A 21,016-nucleotide genomic window follows, 5' to 3' on the forward strand; every position below is an offset into this window, starting at 1 on the left:
GTTTGAGTGAACTCTGGGAATTGGTGATGGACAGGGAGGCCTGGCGTGCTGCGATTCATGGGGTCGCAAAGAGTTGGACACAACTGAGCTACTGAACTGAACTGAACTGAAGGGAAATGAAAAAAATAACCCGAGGATAACTATATTCAAGTAAAGAAATATCAGAGGGGGGCCAGGATGGAAGATAATCAGATGGAGCTTACATCAGTTGGCCAGAAATAGTTTAGAAAAAGTTCCTAAAATAGATGAGGAAGGATAATAAAGAGGTGAGGAGGAAGTGTAGTTCACTTCCTCTTCCATGAACACTTTCCCTTATTCATTCAACAACCATTTACCAAGTGTCCACTTTGTGTTCAGCATTGTGTCAGGTGTAAGGCTCCTGTTCTTCAGAGCTCCATAATCTAATGGAAGAGAAAGACCTGTTCCATAAAATAATGGCAGCCTTGTGACAAGAGCTGTTATGAACAGTGGTGCCCTGGTCACTGTAGGGAAGCTGTAGACTAGACCCTAGCTTGAGAAAAAAGAGTTATAAATGTGTGCCTAGGTTTCCTAGAGGAGATGACATCTGAACCAACTGTTGAAAAGTGAATTGGAGAAGACCAGGCAGAGAAAATACAAAGGTCTAGAGACAAAGCAAAACGAAGCATTTAAACAGAATTGGAGTCCTGGCTTTCAAGAGAGGAACTATCAGAAGAGAGGTTGTTAAAACTAGGTCTAGATTTTACAGGGCCTTGTATGTCATTCTAAGGAGTTTAACTGTAATCCCACAGAAGATGGGGAAGTTTGAAGGACATTAAGCAAGTAATAAAGCTACATTTGGATTTAGGAAGGTAACTCTGGCAGACTGGAAAACTAATTGCCGTGAGAAGTTTAGAGACCCCTTAAGAGGCATCTGAAATAATCTAGGTGAACAAATTCTGAGCGCTTGAAATAAGGCAGTGACAATAAGAAGAGGAGATAAGGGGAAGAATTTGAGATATTTAAGAACTTTTAGGGAATTCCCTGCCAATCCAGTGGTTAGGACTCTGCACCTTCACTGCCAAAGGCCCGGGTTCAATCGCTGGTCAGGGAACCAAGATCCTGCAAGCTGCCCAGCACGCGCCCCGCCCCCCAAAAGAGAATTTACAGCCCTTTCCATCCCATAGCGCTGTAATTTACCTGTCCTGTCTGCAAGCATAGACGAGCGCTGGCTTTATGGACAGGACTTTGTGTTCATCCTTGTGTTCATCCTCAGCGTCCACTCAGTGACTGGCGGAGTTGCTCTTGGTGAGGGCTGGCAGATAAGTTTGGAAATTAAATACTAGAGGGAGCAATATGAAGAAGTCAGAGGAAAGGAGTATGCCTAGGAGAGTGTTGCGAGGGAAAAAAGTGAAATGCAGGAAGTCCTTAAGGCATAGTGGATAAGAGGAAGCTCAAAAGCCATTCCCCATCTCTTCCACTGGTTCCCAATTCCTCGTCCTCGCAAGCCTCACGAGCTACAGCGTCCGGTTTTCCCGCCAGTTGCGGACGGCTCCGCCTCCCTGACGCTCAGTGGATAAAAGCCCTTCAGCCCTAGACTACGCCCTCTCTGTTGGCTCTGCAGCGTTTCCCCTCCTCTTCCTATACTTGGAGGACGGCCCACATTGGCTAAGCCACGCCTACTTCAGTGTTCCTCAGGTTACGGACTATATTGGTCCCGCCTCTTTCCGAGAAGGCTCTCGGTCGACCCCGCCTCCGCCCGCCCTGCCAAGCCTCCGCTCGGCTGTCGCCAGGGGGCGCAGCGCGACCCGCCCGCCGCCCTCGGAGGAGTCTGTCGCACACACCCCCTCCGCCCGGCGCTCTGGCAGTTCCCAGCCGACTACGCCTCCGCTCCGAGCCCGCCCGGCTGCTCCCGCTCCGACTCCGGGAGGGGTCGGGAGGTCTCGAATGGCCGCAGCAGGGTCTAGGAGGCCAAACGTGTAAGCTGACGGGCGTCATGGAGGCGGAGCAGCGGCCAACGACTGGGGCCAACGACGGGGCGACCCCTGGGCTGGAGGCTGCGCCTCCTGCTGCCCCGGCGTCTACAACCACAGCCTCGGGTCCGGTCCCGGGGTCCAGGCCCGGGCCCGAGCCCAAGAGGAGGCAGCTCGGGACCCTGCTCCAGCCCACGGTCAACAAGTTCTCCCTTCGCGTGTTCGGCAGCCACAAAGCAGTGGAAATCGAGCAGGAGCGGGTCAAGTCAGCGGGGGCCTGGATCATCCACCCGTACAGCGACTTCCGGTACTGGGGGTCCGGCAGGGTGGGCAGGGGACACAGCTCCCACCCCCAAGGCCGCGACACAGGAGCCGGGCCCGCCCCACCCTCCACGGACACTTCATTTCCGGCCCAGGGGTCCCCTGGTGGGCCGACAGAGTCACTTCCCCCAACCTAATTCTTGGGTAAAGGATCCCCAGCCGGAGGGTCTCGGTGACTTTTCAGGCTAGGGGCGCTGGAAGAGACCTGGAAGCGGACACCAGAGACCTGGGTTTCCCATTTAAAAAACCCGACACCCCACCTGGACCAAGGGGAATATTGGAATTAGGGACTGCTGTCTCCTCCAGTTCTGCTTGCTGGGGATCTGGGAAATTTTGTCATGTTCCGAAACTCAGGGTCAGTCTAAAGGAGAAACCGAGCTGTCCCCACTGTCCTCATTTCTACCCCCAGTACCAGCCTAGTTCAGCAGGGCAGGCTACCAAAAAAAAATAGGGATGCCAGGGGAGAAAGGGAGTGTCCAGACAGCAGCTCTGATCGCTGTCCCTGGTGCTGAAGACGGGATTCGGCGGGTTAGGGCCTGGACTCAGAGTGATTTGAGGCAGCAACAGAGGGGCAAGTCCACTGCCCATGTGACCACCGCCCAGGTGACTACCAGAGAGAAGGGATGGAGAGTGGGGGTGGGGCCATTCCATAGTCCCCATCAGGCTGTACCTCTACATCAAGGTCGCTAGGGGAGGAGAGCAACCCTGTCCTTGGAGGAAATGAAGGACAGCTTTTAGATGAGGCAAGGATATATGCAAAGCACCTATCCTGGGGAGCTAAATGAGCAGAGAGGATGAGGTGTGAATCAGGAGCCTGGAAACACCATTGGAAACCTAGACGTCATTTTAATCCACAGACATACACACTCCCTTAATGTTCTTTTTTCTCTCATTGTTCCTTTCACTCCCCTCTTTTTTACTGTCTCAATATCACCCTACTAGTGCACCTTTTCTAGTCTGCTGTGCATCTCCCTCCTCCCCCCTCCGTTTCACCCTCAAATGTATCCCCATAAACCATGTATCCCCGTTATTATTGTGCTTCTTCTCCATCCTCTCTTCTGTATCACCCGCCAGGCTTGTGACTGCCTGTGAGTCAGGCTGTGAAGATGCTCTATGGCAAGGCAAACCCTCTTTCCCTCTCCTCTCCCAGCTTACAGTACAGGATTTCTCCAGTGGCCAGGAAAGAGAAGAAGAGGAGATCCAGGGCTTGCTGTTGATTGAAATCACACAGGGCTTCCTGGAGGCCTGGACTTGGGGACCACCAAGCTTCATTCAGGGGCTGAAAGGATTGATTTTTTTTCAGGCAGAGTCAGAAGGGGCTGGGTCCTTGGTTGATGCTGCAACTAGGTGTGTCCTGAAATTGAAACCCCCATATCTAATTGGGACCTTCAGACTGTCCAATGATCTTCTTTGAATGACCTCTTCTTTTCACAGCTTCCACACAGCAGTATGGCTCTCCCCTGACCATGTCCTTGCCTGGGTGCAACCAAAGTCTCAGTGGGCATGGGGAGGTTAGGGGAGGAAAGGAGTGCAGAGCTTCAGGCTTTGCTGTCTCAGGATCTGCTGTGGAGCTTCTCTGTATGTGCAGCCCTGCCGAAGTGCTCTGAAGAGGGGAGGGATACATCTGAAAAGCTAGTTCAAACAGGAGGCAGGACAGACCATCCCCATCTGGGAAACAGATCCCAGCAGAAAAACAGGAACCATGAGTCCAACTGTGTTGGGAAGGAGGGTTGGGGTTGGGAAAGCTAGGGAAGATTTTCAGTCCTAAACTAGGAACGGGCAGAGAGCTGGAGATGGGTAAAGCAGCAGTCTCTTCAGAAATCTTGGGATAAAGAGTAAGTGAGTCATAACACCAACTAGTCTTGTACAACACTGTCACATCCATCCACATCCATATCAGTGCATATTTTTTAATAGCCCTGTGAGATCAGCAAAAGATAATTATCTTTTTTTAACTTAAAAAATATTTAATAATAGTGACATAGATTATATACATATAATGAGGACATTACATATATATATTATATTAAAAAATATATATGTGCATATTAGGGGTATATTTAGTAGGCATATATATTAATATATACAGTAGAGATATAGTAAATAGATAAGGCTGCTACTGCTAAGTCACTTCAGTCGTGTCCGACTCTGTGTGACCCCATAGACGGCAGCCCACCAGGCTCTCCCATCCCTGGGATTCTCCAGGCAAGAACACTGGAGTGGGTTGCCATTTCCTTCTCCAATGCGTGAAAGTGAAAAGTGAAAGGGAAGTCTCTCAGTCATGTCCGACTCAGCAACCCCATGGACTGCAGCCTACCAGGCTCCACCATCCATGGGATTTTCCAGGCAAGAGTACTAGAGTGGGGTGCTATTGCCTTCTCCAAAATAGATAAGGCAGATATATATAAATAGTATAGTGTATACCAGGATGTATGTGTGTGTGTGTGTGTGTGTGTGTGTGTGTGTACACACACACACACATATTTGAAGGAGTAACTGTAAAACAAGCTCATATGTAACAATTGTCTAGGTCGAGAGAGACTACACTGGGGATACCCCGGCAGGCTCCGTGCTGCTCTCACATTCCTTTTCCACAACCACTATTCTAACTTTTGTGGTACTTATTTCCTAACTGTTCTTTACAGTTTTACTACTTCTCTGTGAATCCCTAAATAATGCAGTTGAGTTTGATCAATTTTTGAACTTTTTGTGTGTGGAGTCCTACAGTGTGTATCCTTTGGTTTCTTGACATTAAATCTGTGAGATTCATTCCTACTGTGGAATGTAGGCTGCAGTTGGGTGACTTCACAGTCGTATAATATTCCAGGGCATCAGTGTATTTATCTACTGTGTTTATCTTATTTACATTTTTCTACTGATGGATATTTGGATTATTTCCAGATTTAATGCTGTTATACCTATATATATCTCCTGGAATCTTTCCCTTGAATGTGTATATACCTAGGAATAGAATTGCCAAGTTGCAGGGAATGCAAATGTTTGACTTTACTAGATAATTCCAAACTATTTTTCCAAATGGTGGTCCCAGTTTACACTCCCATTAGCTGTAAATGGTCATCCCGTTGTTCTGTATCCTTGTCCACTTTTGGCTGAGACTATCTGCCCTTAGTTTAGTGGCTGACTCTCATTGTGGTCTTACTTCCCATCCCACCCCTACCTTAGGTTTTACTGGGACCTGATCATGCTCCTGCTGATGGTGGGGAACCTCATTGTGCTACCCGTGGGCATCACCTTCTTCAAGGAAGAGAACTCTCCACCTTGGATTGTCTTCAACGTCCTCTCTGACACTTTCTTCCTGATGGATCTGGTGCTCAACTTCCGCACAGGCATTGTGGTAGAGGAGGGTGCTGAGATCCTGCTGGCACCGCGGGCCATCCGCACACGCTACCTGCGCACCTGGTTCCTGGTTGACCTCATCTCCTCTATTCCTGTGGATTACATCTTTCTGGTGGTGGAGCTGGAGCCACGACTGGATGCTGAGGTCTACAAAACAGCGCGGGCCCTGCGCATCGTGCGTTTCACCAAGATCCTCAGCCTGCTGCGGCTGCTCCGCCTCTCCCGCCTCATCCGCTACATACACCAGTGGGAGGAGGTGGGGTGGGGAGGTGGGCAGGGGGGGCTTGCAGACTCCTCCAGACAGCGATATGAGTGGGGCTCCTGGCAACTTTTTGGGGTGGGGCAGATGAGTGGGGCTTCCGAGGGAGGGGTGTCTCCAGTGTTGGTGGGGGAGAAACAGGGACAGAATGAGTGTTCAGGGGATTGGATTCACAGGATGCAAGGATGGTGGTGCAGGAGAATGGAGCATAGTTGCTGGACAAACACTGAAGGGTTAGTTAGACTCCAGGAGGAAGGTATAGAAGAGGAGCTAATAATTGTAGAGCGTGGGGAAGGCTGGAGTTTCAGCTTCAGGACAACAGCAGAGTTTAGTGGTTCAGAGTGTGAACTCTGCAGTCTCATTGCTTGTGGTCAGATCCCAATTTTACTATTTACTATATGAGGCCTGGTTTCCTTGTCTATAAAATGAAAATGTTAAATATATTTACATATGATAAGATTATAAGGGCTAAAGGGGTTAATACCTGTAAAGCACCTAGTGCAGTGCCTGGCACAGTAAGTTCTCAGTAGATTACCTATTATTATTATTATTGGAAGCGAAGAGAGCTTCTGGCACTGATCCTTATACATGCCCTGGGGCTGTTACACTGTGAATTGCCCTCTCTCCCCTTTCCCAGGCTATGCTTGGGCAGCTTGTGCAGCAGACCTTTTTGAGTTTCTGCTGTGGCACTTGCTGTGATTTGGGGCACATGATTTGCATCAGTTTTCCTATCTATGAGATGAGAGTAGTAATACAACCTCCTTTGTATTAGCTATATATGCTGTTTTATAGCCACAGTCTTAACATTCACAGAGGCTAGGGCCAGAGAGAAATTTGAAGAGAGAATCTGCAAGGCCAGGCATGGAAAAGTCTTGGCAGGGAGAGGTTCCTGTCCACAACAGCCCCTCCTCGGACTCCTCAGATCTTTCACATGACCTATGACCTGGCCAGTGCTGTGGTTCGCATCTTCAACCTCATCGGAATGATGCTGCTGCTGTGTCACTGGGATGGCTGTCTGCAGTTCCTGGTCCCCATGCTGCAAGACTTCCCTCCTGACTGCTGGGTCTCCATCAGCCACATGGTGGTGAGAACTCCCCACCGCTCAGCCTTTCCTGGGCCTTCCAAGGGCTCTTCTCCCTGAGCAGGAGGGGTAAACACAGGGGCCAAGTGGGAGATGGTGGAGAGATGACCATGAGAGGACAGAAGTGAGGAGGTGGGGAGGTGAGAGGAAAGAGGCCCAGAAGAAGTACTTGTATTGGAGGGGGGAGCATATGGGGAAGGAAACCTAGGGAGAAACTGCAGCTCCCATGCTATAAAAGAGGCCCCTTCTGCCTCAGGGCCCCCTAGAACCAAACCTAAGTGCCTCCCTTGGCAGGCAAGTTGAAGTAGAAGGCGGCAGACAGAAGGACTGAAAGAGAAAGTGGGAAGCGGGAGGAGAATGAGGTTTTGAGGGGTCTGTGCCGAGCTCTGCAATACACTCTGCCCCCCAGAACCACTCATGGGGCCGCCAGTATTCCCACGCCCTGTTCAAGGCCATGAGCCACATGCTCTGCATTGGCTACGGGCAGCAGGCACCTGTAGGCATGCCCGACGTCTGGCTCACCATGCTCAGCATGATCGTGGGTGCCACGTGCTACGCCATGTTCATCGGTCATGCCACCGCCCTCATCCAGTCCCTGGACTCCTCCCGGCGTCAGTACCAGGAGAAGGTCAGCAGGGGCAGGAAAAGGAAGGGGAGGGGTGCTGGCGGCTGGGGAGCTCCACGTGGAGCCCATTCTGATGCATCCCTGTTGGCTCTCTGTGTCCTGCCTTGCCCCGTATCCATTTGTCCCGTGTGTACCTTTTCTTTGTACCAATGCACCTGTCCTTGGACTCCTCCACGTCTGGGTTTTCCTGTGACTGTGCCGTGTCCTCCCTGTATCCACCCTTACTCATATATCCTTTTGTCTCCATGTTTCTACCCTCTGGCTGTGGCCCACGGCTGTGACCTTCCTCCACAACCCTCCCCCCACCACACTGTTCTGGCTCCACTTCTGTCTCTGTGTTTTCTTGCCTGCTGGCCATCGGCTGGCTCTCCAGTACAAGCAGGTGGAGCAGTACATGTCCTTCCACAAGTTGCCAGCTGATACACGGCAACGCATCCATGAGTACTATGAGCACCGCTACCAGGGCAAGATGTTCGATGAGGAAAGCATCCTAGGCGAGCTGAGCGAACCACTTCGGGAGGTGGGACTGGGCGGGGCCCTGGAGGGAGGCTCTTCAACGACCTGGGCTTCAGGGACGACCTCTAGGGTGGGGACTATTAGTCAGCTGGGGCCCCTACAGCCTGTGGGGCCTGCAGAGGGCCCCATGGGAGTTCAGGCCTTTGGAGCACTTTTAGGAGTTAAGGTCTTCCTTGATGATTTTTCAGGGGTGAAGTATACATGAGGAGGGGCTGCAGGAATCTCTGTTGGGGTGGGGTGGGGTGTGGTCCTGCAAGGGCTCATGGGAAAGCTCTGAGGGCAGGAGCTTAGAGATGGTCCCAGGCCGACTGAAGCATCCGCATCCTTTGGCAGATCATGACCCCAGGGGTGGGGCTTCTGGAGACAGAGGAGCTCGATGGGGGCACCTCGGGGCAGGGGGCACAGCCTGCCTGACAGGCCCCTCCCCTGCCCAGGAGATCATTAACTTCACCTGCCGGGGCCTGGTGGCCCACATGCCGCTGTTTGCCCATGCTGATCCCAGCTTCGTCACGGCCGTGCTCACCAAGCTACGCTTTGAGGTCTTCCAGCCGGGGGACCTCGTGGTGCGTGAGGGCTCCGTGGGCAGGAAGATGTACTTCATCCAGCATGGGCTGCTCAGTGTGCTGGCACGTGGCGCCCGGGACACCCGCCTCACTGACGGATCCTACTTTGGGGGTCAGCAGGCCTCAGGGTGGGTGGGTGGGGGTTCTGGAGCAGAGAAAGGAGGGCAGCTGCTCCCATGGGTCTGGGTCTTCACCTGGCTGTGCTCCAGGACCACAGAGTTCCAGCCCCTCCCCAGGCCTATTCAATTAGAATCTCTGGGTCTGGGGTTTAGAGTTCTGTAATTCTAAAGGCTTCTTAAGAGATTCTAGTGCATGGTCAGGTTGAAAATCCCTGGGCCAGTGAGACCCAGGGATCCCACAAGATGAGGGAAAGGTAGGAATATAGCAGTGCTATCCCAGGGGCTGGAGCTTTGTGGCTCCCTGGGGGAATGACTTGGTGGGGGAATCGGGGACCTAGCCTGTGGCAGTTCCACAGTTCTCCTTGATGCTGCCCAAAAGGGTCTGAGACTCATAATCTCTCAGTCCCCAAATCACCCACCACCTTCCAGCATCCCCACTGTGTTGCCCTTTGCCCTTTGGCACTGTTTTTCTCCTTCTGGGTTGCCTTGGTGTTCTTTCAAAGGGGAGGGAAGAGAGGGCACTGCCCTAGGCCTACCCCTTGGGCTAAAGCCATGGAGGTGGGGTGAGAATTACAGTGAAGTGGAATAACTAGGAGTGCAGCAAGACCTGCCTGTTTATCAGCTTTAATTTGGACAGAGGCAGGACAGTAATTATGCGGGAGAGTGGGGGTGCTTGGAGCACTCAGGGCCTCTGGATGGGTGGGGAGTCATAAGTTGCTCCCATCTGGGGAGGAGCCTGAGGAATCTGGGTCAGCTGCTGCAGGCCCAGTGAGAGGGAGTTCTGCAGACAGTGATCCTGAAGGCCTCCTCCCAACTTTGTCAGAGATCTGCCTGCTGACTCGGGGCCGACGCACAGCCAGCGTGCGTGCGGACACCTACTGCCGCCTGTACTCACTCAGCGTGGACCATTTCAACGCCGTGCTCGAGGAGTTCCCTATGATGCGCCGGGCCTTCGAGACAGTGGCCATGGATCGGCTGCGCCGTATCGGTGAGGTCCAGGCTGCGCCCTCACCCTTGTCCATGGCAAGGAGTCCCCAGGATCCCAGGGCCCAGGCTCCAATGCCTTGGCACACCCCAGGGGACCCGAGTCCCAGCAGATGCCCCCCAGTAGGGCTCTCAACACACTGGCTCACTGTCCCTATAACTCAGCATCTCTGAACCCTGGAGATATCGCTCCAAGTTCCCATGCATTGAACCCTCCTTGCTTGAGTAGCAGTCCCTGATGCTCACCATCTCTGATACATACTCTCATCCCCTAACCCTCTTCCTTCAACCCTCATCTCCCAATCTCCATCTCCCAACTCCATCTCCACACACTTGATCCCCATCCCCTACCTTCACCCTGCCCGTGTCCCTTGACTCCATCTTGTTACCCTCATTCTTTTGATATCCAACCTTCATCTTGAATTCCTATCCTATCCTTAACTCCTTCCCCCTGGGATAATTTCTAGGTAAGAAGAATTCCATACTGCAGCGGAAGCGCTCTGAGCCAAGTCCGAGCGGCAGCGGGGGCGTCATGGAGCAGCACTTGGTTCAACACGACAGGGATATGGCCCGGGGTGTTCGGGGCCTGGCGCCCAGCACAGGCGCTCAGCTCAGTGGAAAGCCGGTGCTGTGGGAGCCACTAGTGCACGCACCCCTGCAAGCAGCCGCCGTGACCTCCAATGTGGCCATTGCCTTGACGCACCAGCGGGGCCCTCTTCCCCTCTCGCCCGACTCTCCAGTCACCCTCCTTGCTCGCTCTGCTCGAAGATCAGCTGGAGCAGGCTCCCCAGCGTCCCCCCTGGTGCCTGTCCGAGCTGGCCCTCTAGCCCGGGGGCCTTGGGCATCCACTTCCCGCCTGCCGGCCCCGCCCGCCCGAACCCTCCATGCCAGCCTATCCCGGGCTGGGCGCTCACAGGTGTCACTGCTGGGGCCTCCCCCAGGAGGGGGTGGACGGCGACTAGGACCTCGGGGCCGCCCGCTCTCAGCCTCCCAACCTTCTCTGCCTCAGAGGGCAGCGGGTGATGGCTCTCCTGGGCGTAAGGGCTCAGGAAGTGAACGCCTGCCCCCTTCAGGGCTCCTGACCAAGCCTCCAGGGACAGCCCAGCTCCCCAGGCTGCCAGTGCCTGAGCCAGCTACTCCCCGGGGCCCCCAGCTGTCTGCCAACATGTGAAACCTTTAGGTAAGCCCTTGGGTGCAGTAGCATACGCCTGAGGGCAGACACCTCTTGGGGACACTGAGGGGACCTGAAACACTGCCCTATGGGACTATCTCCCCTTAGTACCAAGAAGATGGTCTCTGTCCTCAGCTCAGGCACCCTGTAGCCTGACACCCATCCTAATCCATGCACCCATTCATCAAAGGTTCTTAGCGCCTACCATGTTCAAGGCACTGCGCCAGGCGCTGTATGTCTCCACTGCCAAGTAGAAGCGACTCCGAGTCCTCTGATGAGGGTTTTCCCCTAGCCGTGGTCCTGCCAGGTGCAGGCCCAAGCCCATGCGCCCACCTTACTAAGCACAAGTACTTGCCATCACCATACTGCCAAGTAACTAGATGTCTCTGTTTTCCTGTCCATGACCTTTCAGGTTCTGCCTGGCATGGTTAATCTTCCTGTCCGGCTAGCATAGCTGGGCACTGCCAACTACCCGTGCCCTCATTGATGTTAACAAATGTCTCAGGCCCCTGGTGTGGGCACCCAGCTTTACTGCCATGCCTGGACCCTCCCTGTCTATATCCCGAGGGGGAACACACCTCCTACCGAGTTCCTTGTGCTTTCTGTCTCTGTGGTAGAACTACCTTTTTGTAAACTAGGAGGCTTCTCCTTCCTGTGCCCTTGTCCGGGTGATGGCCCCCTTGAAGCTATGGGATTGCTGACACCCCCTTATTTAGTGTGCCAGTCTAGATCCCCCCAGGTAGGGGGCAAGTGGCTGAATCCCTAGATGGGATTTTTTTTCTTTCCTCCCTCCCTTATTTATTCATTTAATAATTTATTCATTCATTTGCTAATTTTATTTATTATCAACTCACTTTATTTACCCATTCCTTTATCCATCCCTGCCCTCCCCTCCTACTAGGGAAGCAGGAACAGACAGGGCCCTCCATCCCAGCTCTTGTGGTCCTTGTGCAACTCCCATCAGCAGCAATACTTGAACACTCTCCCTATCTAGGTAGGACCAGGAAGGGCCATCTGAGATGGGGAGAAGGACTGTTCTTATTTTTAGTTCTTTTTCATTCCTGTTGAGTTTGCTGTTGGTGCAGGAGCAAGGGGAGGGACCGAGGTATCCAAGCCTAGGGAAGGGCAGGCTAGCCAGTACCTCTGCCTTCTCAGGGACAAGAGAATCCTGTAGCCCACCCCTCTGTCCCCACGTCTACTCTCCAGCATCAAAGAATGTGGGGCCAGGACCCTAACGCTCCTTTTCTCCTAGGCGGGGAGTTCTGGGGTTCTGCGTGTATGGGAGAAGTTTTATATGGCTTCCAAACATCTGGGTTTAAAAAGAAAATAGAGACACTTGTTTTGCCTCCTGGTTTGTGTGTGGGAACAAAGTGGGCATTTCAGGGCGCAGGAGGAGGCCAGAACACCTGACCCAGTAAAGCATGGGATGGGTGTGAGAGCAAATGGGGAGTGGCCTGCAAGCCTCGAACTGGTGAGACACTAACGAGGTGTGCCCGCCTGGCTCCGGTGCTCCCCGGCTTCCATCTCTCCTAGCTTCCAGTCACAATGAAGAAAGAGGTGACACTGTCCTTGGGAGATGATTTTTAAGATGAGATTTTGTGGAGACTGTGGCCATGATTACCATGCTTCCCTCCCCTCCACCCTCAGCTATGGGAAACCTGGGGGAATAGAATTAATAGTTGAGCTGGGATTAAAGGCTCAGAGCATCTTAGGGACCAGTTGAGAGCATTAGATACAGGGAATGTACCATTGGTGCTGTTGGATGGCCATTGCTTAATTGGATACAGACTATTCAGGCCTGCATGAAATAGAGAAAGGGAGGGAGTGCCCTGGAAGGAAACTGGATGGCAGATGTGGCCTGGGGTAGGGAGGATTGGGAGAGAAAAGACTTAGATGTGGGGCTGCAGGAGGGAGTGGTGAGGGGCAGGTCCAGGGCTGGTTTGGTCAGAGAAGGAGGGGCACCTCAGGTTACGCTCAGCACCCGCATGATGTTGGTATGGCCAGAGCCTGGTTGCCAGCCTGTCACCACAATCACCAGGTCCCCAGAACTGAGGAAGCCACAGAGCTTTCCTGGAGGGGAGGAAGGAGAGAAGATGATAATCAGCCACTGAGGGACCCAGGCCAGCCCTGTAAAGAGAACCAGCCACCACCCTTCACCGCCTTCTTCAAGGGCACCCATAAGGAAGGAGGGGCCCGAGGCAAACTGTACAGTGCGCCCCACGGGGGCACTGCAGGGAGTGTGACCACTGTAGGAGGTGTGAGCTGCAGCTGTGCCCATGGGGTGCCATGGAGCATGTTGCTGAGTAGCAAGTCTATCCACCTGCATGGCTGTGCAGACGGAAAGAGGGAGAGTATGAGCATGTGCTGTGCTCAGTCACTCAGTCTTGTCAACCTCTTTGAGACCCCTAGGGACTGTAGCCTGCCAGGCCCCTCTGTCCATGGGGATTCTCCAGGCAAGAATACTAGAGTGGGTTGCCATTTCCTCCTCTAGGGGATTTTCCCAACCCAGACATCAAACCCAGGTCTCCCGCATTGCAGGCAGATTCTTTACCAGCTGAGCTACCAGGGAAGCCCAGGGTATGAGCATAGCAACTGTCAATTCGATTTCAGTTGCAGCTGCAGGACCCTGGGTCCCTCTTTCTCCTCTCATCTCTTGCTCCTTGTGTCATGCCCAGCTCCAGCCATCTGGTGGAGGCAGCAGCTGTGCCAACCACTTAGGGATGGCCCTGGTCCCTGCCCTTGCTCCCTCTGCCCTCTCTCAGCATGTTCCCCCCACGCTTGGAGACTCAAGTATCTCAGTCTTAGTGAATCTCACAGAGAAAACCTGGGACCAGAGGAGAGAAGCAAGACCCCTTGGGGGAGTGTAGGAAGTGGGGTTGGCGGACTCAGGATACAAATCCAGGGGAGGGTGGGAGGGAGCTAGGGGTCTCACCATTGTCGATGCCAAATTGGACCCGACGGTCCACATCATCGGCCCAGATGTCCTCTGGAGGTTCACGGTAGAGCACAGGGAAGACTCCTCGGCACAGGTGGGCCTGGCGGGCAGCCTGAGCAGAGCGGGTGACGGCAATGACTGTTGCCCGAGGTCGGTACCGGGACAGAAGCTGGGCTGAGCTGAAGGAGGCAGACAGGGTCAGCCCAGAATATTGGAAGAGTGTTGGGTTCGGGTTCCAGGTGCCACCAGTAAGCTGTGTGACCCTAGGTAAGTCATCATAATTTTTCTGGGCCTTAGTTTTCTCACCCATAAAGTGGGTGTAAGAATACCTGCCTTTCTGACCACATGGGGAAACTGTGAGATGACTAAAAAAAATCTATCAAATGAGATAATAAGGAGAAACCTCTTTGAAAAACAGAAAACCCTTCTGGGAATGCATCTTTATATAGTATTTAACTTAAAAAAATGTTTCTTGTTAATCCTCATAATCCCATGAGCAAGTGGAGGAGGATTATAGAACCTGGGTGACCTACCCAAGATGTCATAGCTAAGTTTCAGAGCAAAGATTTGAATTCAGACCTTCTGGAGCCTTCTGTAATACCCCAGCATTGCAAGGCTTTGTGGGCTAAATGCAGAGGACCTGTTTCTGAGCCCCGGGAGCCCAGATGGCCTGGAAGTCAGTACACCCAGTGATGCCACCTTGCCCTCCCAACCCCTTGAGGAGATAGGCACAATTCCTGGTGTGCTCCAAGATCTGTCTCTCTAGGCTTCCAGCTCCCATAGCTGCCTCTCCTTACCCCAGAAAGATCTCTGATGATGAGACAAAAGTCACGCTTGGGGCCCATCCCAGCCTGCCCTGGACCCAAAGCTCTGTCTTGGTGTGTTCCCAGTGTTCTCCTCACCGGCCAGTTGTGGTCAGCACAATGATGGCACCAGCACAGCACTTGAAGGCAGCCTCCACAGCACCAATAGCGGTGACCTCCGTGGGATCCCGGCTCAGTGGTGCTGCCCGGCGTAGCTCCTCAAAGAGCTGCCGATGGTACACGGCAGCCTCTGCCTCCCGGGCAATCTGTGGGCACCAGGAGGTCAGGCTGGGCAAGGGTATTGGGATCTGAAGGAGGGTAGTTTTCCAGCCCATTTGCCTTGCATTCTGAGCTCCTACCGCATGCTGCATCTTTACAGCCTCCACAGGAAAGTTGCCTTTGGCAGTCTCCCCTGACAGCATGATGCAGTCTGCCCCATCCAGAACAGCATTGGCCACGTCACTTGTCTCTGCCCGAGTTGGCCGGGGCTTAGTGATCATGCTCTCCAGCATCTGGGGGATATCTTGAGGTCAGAACTGTAGGAGTCATATCTGATTGGGGACCCTGCCCCGACTATGTCTCTGACATCCATGCTCTGAGGGCCCTGAAAACCAGAGTCACACTCACAAACTGTGTGATCCTGGCTGCTCTGTTTCCTCATCTGAAAACGGGGGTCACAGTAAGTCTTCATAGCTTTGTTGTTTGAGGGTCAAACATTGGACAGCTAGAGACCTAAGGTGTGTGTATTCACCCTCAGTGTTCCCAGACTCATAGAGGGCCCTGCCCCCAGGGCTCATGGCAGACCTGTGTAGCACAGACAACGGGCTTTCCCGCCAAGTTGCAACGGCCGATCATCATCTTCTGAGCCAGGAAAACCTTCTCAGCCGGGATCTCAATGCCCAGGTCACCCCGTGCCACCATAATACCGTCGCTCACCTCCAGGATTTCATTGAACCTGGGCGGTTGGGGAAGTCAGGGCTGGGAAAGACCCAAGAGAAGCCAGAGAGAGGCAGGCAGGGAAAGAGGAGGGAGATGGGGATACGTAGGGCCTGATGGGAACAAAGACCAAGTCTCACTTCTTTACGCCCTCGTGGTTCTCGATTTTGCTAACGATCTTGATGCCCTGTCCTTCCGGCCCCAGAGCATCCCGGACGGCAGCCACGTCGCTGGCTTTCCGCACGAAAGAGACAAAGACGATGTCCACGCCATGCTCCACCCCGAAGCGCAGGTCCTGGACATCTTGCTCGGACAGCCCGGGCAGGTCCACCTGGATGCCTGGCAAGTTCACGCCCTTCCGACTGCCCAGGACACCGCCATTCTCCACTTCGGTCTCTAGCCCTTCTGGACCTGCGGGTATGGAAAGAATCCGCCTAGGTTAGGGGTGAGGGCGGGGGCATAGTCACAGCAGTGCGAACACCGGGCTTGGACCCGCAAGAAAACGGAATGATGTCTTATTTGTTTCTTCATGCTCAGCCTGGGCTCTGCACAGAATGGCACATGGACGTCTGTGGAAGAAACTTCTAACCCGCCAATCCAGCCCCAGCCCAGGGTAGCCCAGGAGTCTGGATGCCAGGGACTCGGGAAGGTGTGGTGGGAGTGAAAGGCGAAGGCGGGACCGAAAGGAAGAGGGCCCACTGCGCAGGACCAGGGCGGGAGGCCCGTCCGCACCGATTTTCTTGACCACTAGGGAGATGAGCCCGTCGTCAATGTAGATGCGGCCCCCCACCGGCATGACTCGGACGATATTGGGGTAGTCCACCCACACGGTGTTCGCGTCCCCGCGGGTCTGGAACTCTGGGTCCACGGTCACCAGCACCCGGGAGCCCTTCACTATCTCCACTTCTGACGCCGGGTCCTAGGGGCGGGGCCAGAGGATCACTGAGTTCGGCCTGCGGAGGTCAGAACTGGCCCCTCCCAATGCTCCGCCCTACGGATAACTTCCTTCACGCTGCACCGCCCCCTTTGCCGTCCCCAGAACAGGGCGGGTCGCGGGTCCTCTCTCACCCCTTGCAGGATCCCAGTGCGTATCTCTGGTCCCTTGGTGTCCAGGGCGATGGCCACGGGTCGGTAGCTGAGCGGAGAATTTGCAAAGCTCTCCACCGCCTCCCGGATGTTAGCGATGGACTCAGCGTGGTACTGGGGACCAGAACAAAGTGAGGATTTCAGGGGAAGCTGGCCGGGACCTTGGGGCATCCTCTAGCCCCACCCGTCTCCCCGTGGCCCCGCCCTGAACCTCGTGGGAGCCGTGGGAGAAGTTGAGTCTCGCGATGTTCATCCCGGCCTCGATCATCTCCTTGAGACGCTCCACGGAGCGAGATGCCGGCCCTGGAACCAGAGACCCGCCCGATTCAGACAACTTTCTCACCAAACCTGAGTGACAACCGAACCCATCATCACCCTCGGGGCCGCCCCAGGCCGCAGAAGTCCTGTCACCCGACCTTTGTCCCCTGACCCCACCCCGGCACACAGATCAGAGACTACGTTCCCCTCTCCAGCTAAGACCTGCCTCCTTGCACTGCAAGGCCCTAGAAGGGTGGGCTCAGCCAGGCCTGAGGCGACAGTGTTGCCTTGCCTTGATGTTCCGTGCTGCAGTGTGGGGCAACCCCAGTGAATGAGAAGGGGATGGGTGCCAAGCTTTAGAGCCTCCTTCCTGTTGGACTGAGGAGAGTTGAGTTCCATTCGTTCCCTGCTGGTAGGACAGCTGAGGAACTGAGACCCAGCTGAGCAGCCTCTCCAGTCCCTCCCTAAGCCAGTTCTTCCGCCTGTGTACTGGGTCTCCTTCTCACCCACTCAAAACCAGATTCAGCAGTCCCCCAGCTCCCTATGTCATTGGTGTTTTCCTTTTCTGTTAGACCATTCCCATCAGCATGTAAGCCTGGTGTTATTTCATGCAACAGCAACAAATTCTCCTAATTTCAGTTCCCCCTCTAGCTACACAGCCCTATTCCTTTGCTCACCGGTGCAGCAAAATTCATGACCAGAGTTATCTCTGTATCCCCTCCCCCCTATTCTCCTTGTACCCACTCTCCATTACATCTGTTCTTGTCAAGGTCACCAACAACCTCTGTGTTGTGGCTAAATCCAGTGGTTAGTCCTCATCTTAGCTGATCTGCCAACAGTATTTGACACACATCCTTGACATACATTCTTGGCTTGGCCTCCAGGACACCACCCCTGGTTTACTTCTACCTCACTGGCTGCTCCCTTTCAGCCTTAGCTCCCATCAGATGACCATTCCTCTTCTCTCATTTTCCTTTCACCCCCTTGGTAGTCTCTACTAGTCTCATGGCTTTACATACCGTCAGTATGTCAACAACTTCCAAATTTACATCTCCAGTTTAGACCCCTCTCCCAAAACCAGAGTTGTGTATCTGACTGCCTACTCTATACCACCCTTGCATGTCTAATATGTGCAATCAAACTCAACAAGCCCCAAACTGAACTGATCTCTCCTCTAAACATTTCCACCACAGTCTCTCCTGCTCAGTTGATAATGGATTCTTCTAGCGCCTCACACCAAAAAACTGGGACTAGTCCTTGACTCCTTTTTCACCCCCACCCCCACCCGATATCCAATCCATCATATCCTGTTGGCACTACCTTCAAAATACATTCAGAATATTGTCCCTTCTCAGCAGCTCCACTTCCACCACCTGGTCTAAACCAGAAATACTGTAGGAGCAGCTTGGGGCTCACCCCCACCCCCAACCTCAATCTACTTTCAATATAGCAGCCAGGGCAGTTCTGTTAAGACCTGAGTAACAGCATGTAACTCCTGCTCAAAACTCTGCAGTGGTTTCAGTTTCACACTACACTTGGAGTGAAACGCAACTCAAATTCTAAAAATGGCCTACTGAACCCTGCACGATCTTCCCCTTCCTCCAACCTCTTCATTTTTGCTGCTCTTCCCCTTGATGGTTTCCAGCCTCCTTGACCTAGGGCCTTGGCACTGACTATTGCCTTTGCCTAGAACTCTTTTCTCTCAGACATCTGTCTTTGCTCAGGTCTAATTTTCTCATCAATGGCTACCCTGACTCCCTATTAGGACTGCAACCTCCCTCCTGCCCTTGCATTTTAATACCCCTTACCATGCGTGATTTTTCTTTTTTTTTTCCCCATAGTACTTATCAGTTTCTAATATACTAAATACTTTCTTTAGTTTTTAAATAACATTGCATTTATTATTGTCGCACCCAGCTAGAGTGTCAGCTCCCCAAGGGTAGGGATCTTTGTCTGTTTTTCCCTTTTTTACTATTTATTTACTTGGTTGTGCTGGGTCTTAGTTGTGGCGTGTGGGTTCTAGTTTCTTGACCAGGGATTGAACCTGGGCTTCCTGCATTGGGAGCATGGAGTCGTAGCCACTGGACCACCAGGGAAGTCTCTTTTTAAAAAGAAAATAATTATTTTTACTTATTTGGCTATGCTGTGCAGGTGGGATCTACTTCCCCAGCTAGGGATAGAACCTGGGCCCTCTGCAGTGGAAGCATGGAATCCTAACCAGAGAAGTCCCTGTCTGTTTATTTCATTTCACTGACCTACTTCCAGGACCCAGTAGCTTATCTACCAAGAACTCAACAAATATTTGCTGGGCTTCTGAAGTTGTCCAGTGGTTAAGAATCTCCCTTGCAATGCAGGGGACACCGGTTTGATTCCTGATCCAGGAAGATCCCACATGTTTCAGGGTAACTAAGCCTGAGCAGCACAACTACCGAGCCTTGTTCTAGAGACTCCAAGCTGCAGATCCGGAGCCCACTTGCCCTAGAGCCCATGCTCTACAAGAGAAGCCACCGCAATGAGGAAGCCTGCACACTACAACCAGAGAGTAGCCCCTGCCCTCAGCAATTAGAGAAAACCCTCTTGCAGCAGTGACCCTGTGCAGCCATAAATAAATAAAATTTTAAAATATGTATTTATTTATTTATCCCTCAATCAAACAAGGAGAAGTGTCAAAGAACACAAAAGATGAGGCAGCATCTTGAGAAAAACCCACGAGGCCCTGTGACGCTGCAGGAGGGGTGGGGGTGCTTACCGATGGTGGCGATGATACTGGTACTGCGAGCGACCACAGGCTCAGAGTCAATGTCCAGCAGGCACAGATGTTCCAGGAAGGTGTCTGCCATAGCGGCTGGCAGCTGCTGCCGCTGGAAGAAGGAAATGCCCAGCTCCTGAGTCATCTGGGCTACACTAGCCCGCTGCAGGTACCCCACAGGTCCTGCAGTACAAAGGGGCTGTGTGGGCACCTGCTGCTGGCCCCCATCCTTTCATCTCAGTGTGCTTTCTATTCCTTCCCTCAGTTCTCCAGTTTTTGTTGAGTCTTCTGAGCTGGGCATTATGCATACATTAACTTATTTAGTCACCAGGATGCTAGCAAGCAGGTACTGTTATATGCTCTGTAATTATTCCCATTTTCTAGGTAAAGAAACAGAGGCTGAGAAAGGTTAGATCAGTTGCCCAAGTTTGTATAGCTTCTAATTAACAGAGATAAGATTCCCATTTAGGTCTGACTAACTCCAGGCTCAAATTCTTGATCACCTAGCTATCTGGTCCCTCACATCCTCAGACTTCTTGCCCTTTAGCTGCTGACTTCTCTCAGCCTCAGCCCCCTTTGATATCTAGTTCACAGTGGCCCTTCATTTCCAGGCTGAGAATCACCCAGTTCCCTTTCCTAAGGTTCCTGTCTTCTTCCCTCCAGCCCCTGACAATTGACTGGCCTCCCACTCCCTCCTTTGAGTTTCCTCAGCCCCTTCAGTGCTCCTCCAGGTCCTGAAGTCTCTGTAGCTTGCCCTAGCCCAGCTCAGAGGAAGAGGAGCCCCAGTGCCAACCACACCGTCCATGCCACTGCACACCTGCCTGTCTCCGGGGATCTGCTCCATACTGTTAACTGTCGGAGGCAGGAGGCTGGCTGGGTGGGGAATCAGCTCTGTATCCTGGTTAAAGTGTCACTGGAAGTCCTGTGCACCAGGGGCCAGAGTCCAGTAGTCATGGGAATGCCCCTTGGCTCCCAGGCTGCAAGCTCCCCTCTGCCTTGCCTATTGGGGTTGGGAGAAGAGGCCCCGACCGGGGTCTATAAATTAACATGGAGGAGACTCTGAACACAGATCCTCCCCAAATACCTCCTAGCCAGCAGCAAATATGGTCTATTTGTTCTCCCACCCACACTTGATTCCTACTTTCATTTCTTCCCTTCTCTTTAATGATATCTGATGCCTCTTCTTACCTCCTGGAGCCCCAGTCAGGATGGACTTCACTACATCCCGTTGGGACTTAGAAATCCATGACCAGAGCCAGCTGGGGAGCATGTTCTTCTGCACTGACAAGCTTCAAAATTCAGAGCTGGAGCCTCCTGGACTG

At 53.1% G+C, this 21,016-nt stretch overlaps 2 protein-coding genes across 3 annotated transcripts; one reads left to right on the plus strand and one right to left on the minus strand.

Annotated features, from left to right (window-relative positions):
* Nucleotides 1–1,630: 1,630 nt before the first annotated feature.
* HCN3 (hyperpolarization activated cyclic nucleotide gated potassium channel 3) lies at nucleotides 1,631–12,265 on the plus strand. Its single transcript, XM_086393193.1, has 8 exons — nucleotides 1,631–2,238; nucleotides 5,436–5,865; nucleotides 6,791–6,952; nucleotides 7,359–7,577; nucleotides 7,948–8,094; nucleotides 8,525–8,765; nucleotides 9,596–9,760; nucleotides 10,224–12,265. The coding sequence occupies exons 1-8, from the start codon at nucleotides 1,955–1,957 to the stop codon at nucleotides 10,925–10,927; spliced, it is 2,352 nt and encodes a 783-aa protein (XP_086249319.1). The 5' UTR covers nucleotides 1,631–1,954; the 3' UTR covers nucleotides 10,928–12,265.
* PKLR (pyruvate kinase L/R) lies at nucleotides 11,761–20,551 on the minus strand. Of its 2 annotated transcripts, none has more exons than XM_086393195.1 (11): nucleotides 20,512–20,551; nucleotides 19,695–19,806; nucleotides 16,899–16,990; nucleotides 16,670–16,801; nucleotides 16,334–16,520; nucleotides 15,742–16,012; nucleotides 15,470–15,620; nucleotides 15,025–15,177; nucleotides 14,765–14,931; nucleotides 13,860–14,041; nucleotides 11,761–12,997 (listed from the first exon to the last, which is right to left on the minus strand). In XM_086393195.1, exons 1-11 carry the CDS (start codon nucleotides 20,536–20,538, stop codon nucleotides 12,891–12,893), a joined length of 1,581 nt encoding a protein of 526 aa, XP_086249321.1. In that variant the 5' UTR covers nucleotides 20,539–20,551; the 3' UTR covers nucleotides 11,761–12,890. The 2 variants fall into 2 exon arrangements, with proteins under 2 accessions (XP_086249321.1, XP_086249320.1); XM_086393194.1 differs by having other exon boundaries at nucleotides 19,695–19,877.
* Nucleotides 20,552–21,016: the final 465 nt, after the last annotated feature.

The sequence above is a fragment of the Bos grunniens genome, chromosome 3, assembly GCF_055505025.1.
Source record: "Bos grunniens cultivar Pamir isolate PY7600 chromosome 3, Bosgru_T2T1.0, whole genome shotgun sequence".
NCBI lineage: Eukaryota > Metazoa > Chordata > Mammalia > Artiodactyla > Bovidae > Bos > Bos grunniens.